Source organism: Lactuca serriola, chromosome 4 (assembly GCF_051521515.1).
Source record: "Lactuca serriola cultivar US96UC23 chromosome 4, Lser_US96UC23_V15, whole genome shotgun sequence".
Lineage (NCBI taxonomy): Eukaryota > Viridiplantae > Streptophyta > Magnoliopsida > Asterales > Asteraceae > Lactuca > Lactuca serriola.
In genome coordinates, this window is record NC_136411.1 from 368521536 (window position 1) to 368525521 (window position 3986).

Genomic DNA, 3986 nt, shown 5'->3' on the forward strand with positions numbered 1-3986 from the left:
TCAAATTGTTTCTCTAAAAAAACTGTTATCTAAATTAAGTCTTTAGTCATTACTCTCTGATCTTAGTCTTGGTCTTATGTGGTCGGTTTACATATCAATACATGTGATTTCATTTGATCGTTTCTTTCAAACCATTTAATAACTCAAATACTCAGAGCAATTTTCAAAGTTAGGCTATGTTTTGTTGACTTGAATTGATATTTTTCACTCTCTAATCCAAGTCTAGCCTCGCGTGATTGGTTTATCTATCCATGCAATATTATTCTAGTTGATAAGTCAATCTTGATAAACCCCAAACAATCATCGCAGTCAAAAATAAGATATCAGTCAAGGGCCGAGATTTGAGATAACTATTGCGGTGGGATATCGGTTTTATATATATATATATATATATATATATATATATATATATATATATATATATATATATATATTAATAATAATAATAATAATAATTTTAAGTCAAGTAATTAGTAGCATCAGGCAAAATCAAACTTGAAATTGAATCACCAAAGTCAAGGTCAAGTCAAAATGAAAAAAAAAAATGCAAAACTCAACTGAGCTAATAAGCTAATCAAGTAAACAATAACATTATATTGTTGTAACCTTCTAGCACTTAACTAAAAAAACCAAAAATCTAACTCAAAAACCATTAGGTGTTAAGTGTTAAGACTCGAGAAGACAAGAACCAAAATTGTGAAATCAAATAGAAATAAGCAAAACTAGTCGGTTACCATACTACTGACCAAATCTCGGTGAGATTCTTAGCCAAATCTAGGCCTAATCTGGGTGCAATCGGCGAATTCTTAGGACCGATATTTTGTCTAGGTATGATATCTGAGATCTCAACGATATTAAATGCATCAGATAAACATTTGATTAACGCAAATACTTATCAGTTATAAAAAAGATTTTTCAAAGTCAAGTTGTAGTTTGTTTAGCTCGAATCAAAGCCTTGACTAATTGATCTACGTCTTCATGTCACTTGGTCCAGGGACGAATCTTCGTTAGGACAAGGGGGGCTTTGGCCCCCTGGTTTTTTTTTTTTTTTTTTTTTTTTTTTCAAGAACTAGTCCCTTTATTTTTCAAAATTTTACATATTAGACCTTAAACTAAAAAAATTGACTGTGGCCTCCCCTATTCTCCACTTTTTCTACATATTTTACTTTCGGTCCCCAACTCAAATGTTCAAGCTCCGTCCCAGACTTGGTCAGTTCATATTTTAGTGTATTGTAACTTGTTGAATAAGTCTGTAGTTAACGTGCCAGCTAAATTATGAATACAATAATATCTTAGATAGTCATCAAAATGCAATAAACTCAAAACATAAATAGTTTATGCACACCAAAAAGAGCCTAATTCATTCACATATTTCACTTTAGTATCTCTTCCTTAAGATTAAATGGTGCACACATGGCCCCTAGATCTCTTTGAATTCAAATCCAAGACCAATTAAGATCCATATACAAATACCTTACTAAAACAACATATGTGTTACCCTACGAAATAAAATATTAAACAAGTCATGCTTAACTTTTCTCATACTAATATTAAATACTATTGTACAATAGAGGGGTAATTCGAATTCGGACCCCAAAAACCCAAACCCCAAACAAACCCGACCCAATGAGTTCTAACATATATAAACAAACCATATTTAACCTTCAGAAACTAGTGACGTCACCTTCTATGGAAGCTCTGCAATGATTTTGGAGCTCCTTCAAACAAATCCATAATATAATTCTCAAGATCATCAGCAGTATACTTAATGTATTTCTCACTAATCGTATTCGCATGTCTACCAACAAAAGTCCGATAAGCTTGAATCACTTTAAGCGACATCGAGATCCTCAAATCATCACGAAGTTGAGTATTCGGAATCGACCATCCAGTTTGATTCTTGTAAATATCTTCAAACGCAGTGTAAAACGCCTGCAATCTTTCCTTAAGCACAGTCTTCGAGGTTGAATTTGAGCTTCCAGAATTATGAAGACTGTCTTCTCTAAGCAAATTCAAAATCGAACTCCACGTGGCTCGTTCATAGCTCATCGCGTATTGCTGAAACTTCCAGTTTCGTTTCCGAATCCAATCGTCCCCAAGTACGTTTCTCAACTCTGAATTTTTCACCTTTTCAGCCATGTAGTTGATGTTGTTCATCATGAAAAGGTGCCCTAGGGCTTCGTCTTTGTACAATTTTGACTTTTCCTCGAGGTTGCATTCCAGAATCGACATTAATGATCGGAAATGTAACGCCATTGGTGATGAAGATGAGTTTCCGTTATTCGAATCGTCTTCGTGTCCAGGACTTGTGTCCGGTGAAGACGACGAATCTAGATTGTCTCCGACACGGTGGTCACTCAGGCACGCGTTTAATTCATCGCTGAAATCAGTTAGGGTTTTGATGTAATTCATCACGTAACGAGTAAGATGGTGGTTTCCGCCGCCGGGGAAGGCGGTGTTTGACGTATTCGCCCCTACTTTGTTCTCGAATTCGATAAACGTCGCCTTCACACAATCTCCTACCCGCATCAAAGCGTCGTGACATTCCGTTCTAATGTAACTCCCGTTTTCATCGGAATACAGATTTTCAATATCCGGCATGAGATCTGATAAAACTTCATACATGTCGAGAATTCTCAAAAGCTTTTCCGGTTGGTGTGGCCCGATGGCGATCGCTTCTGCAAAGTTCAAAAGCTGCAACATTGAAGCTTTTGACGACTCTGTAAAACAGAGCGAACTCACCGATTCCCCCTGCCCGAATATCTGCTCGCATAAAAACTTCTCACTTGCGAGATAAACCCTAACGAAGATCTTAATCGCTTTTGTCCATCTTCTAATCTTTGAATTCAATGAAACCCATTCCATTTTCACAACATCTTCAATGCTTAATTTTTCGATTTCGAGTATAAAAAGACAATCATCCAATGCATCTTTTCGGACACTAATGAACGCTTGAGAACATTCCCGACCATAATTGGAATCAAACATGGAATTCGCGATTCCTTTCAAGTCCGGAATCACCACCGGATTGACCAAATCCATTATAAAAACTTCAGCTCCACGGCTTATGCTATCTCGTTGAACGGAATCGTCAATTGAATCATCCCCAAACGAAAGAACGGAATTCTCATCCAAACCATCATCTTCACTGGAACGGAATGAGAAATGTTCAGGCTCGAAGTTTTGACGATTATGAACAAGCATATGTCGGAATTCTTCTTCGATCCTCGCCATTGATGTTTGAAGAAGAGCGTTAACGTTTCTCAAAAGGGCGTTATCGTCTCTTCCGAGTTTCAAATTCTCTAAGCTCTCTGATAATCTTCTGGCATCATCGACTGTTTTCAAATATTCTTTAGCTTCTTCAGGATCGGAATCCCATATCATGGATTCATCACGTTCCCAATTCATGATCTTTTCTTGAATCGAATTGACCCGTTCTTTGATATCACCAAGTTCTTCATCTTCATCTTCATTTTCTTCATCATCTTCGTGTACACTAACTTTGGCCATGGAAGTCAATCGGGTGCCTAAATCCATTAAGATTTTTCTAGTTTCGCTAGTGATTTTCTTGTTGGAATCAAGCGCCATGACAATAACATTAGCAGCAGCGATTAAATTATCTTCTTCAAGTGTTTCCATTGTAGGATTAAATCCTACCATATCCGAATATACAAAAGAACAAAAGAACAAAAGAACAAAAGATAATCACACTTAACACGCCAACTCACAGAGGAATTTCGTCGAGCACTTGGTATGCAAACCGAAAATCATGAACGAAGAACCCAAATCAAAGAGGAATCGAATGAAAAAACATACGCTTTTAAGATCCAAGTACAGAATAAACAAAAAGAAAGTGGAAATCGAACAATTTGACTAAACCCATAGAGATCTTATCTAAATCCCCAATCCCAAACTGAAGATCTCCTGAAAAGTGATTGAATGATTGTCTTATTACAATCTGACAGAAAGAGAAACAACTGACCTTT

At 36.4% G+C, this 3986-nt stretch overlaps 1 protein-coding gene across 1 annotated transcript; it reads right to left on the reverse strand.

Annotated features, from left to right (window-relative positions):
• Nucleotides 1–1392: 1392 nt before the first annotated feature.
• LOC145097696 (exocyst complex component EXO70E2-like) lies at nucleotides 1393–3986 on the reverse strand. The gene has a single exon (XM_079035333.1). It carries the CDS (start codon nucleotides 3658–3660, stop codon nucleotides 1681–1683), a length of 1980 nt encoding a protein of 659 aa, XP_078891459.1. The 5' UTR covers nucleotides 3661–3986; the 3' UTR covers nucleotides 1393–1680.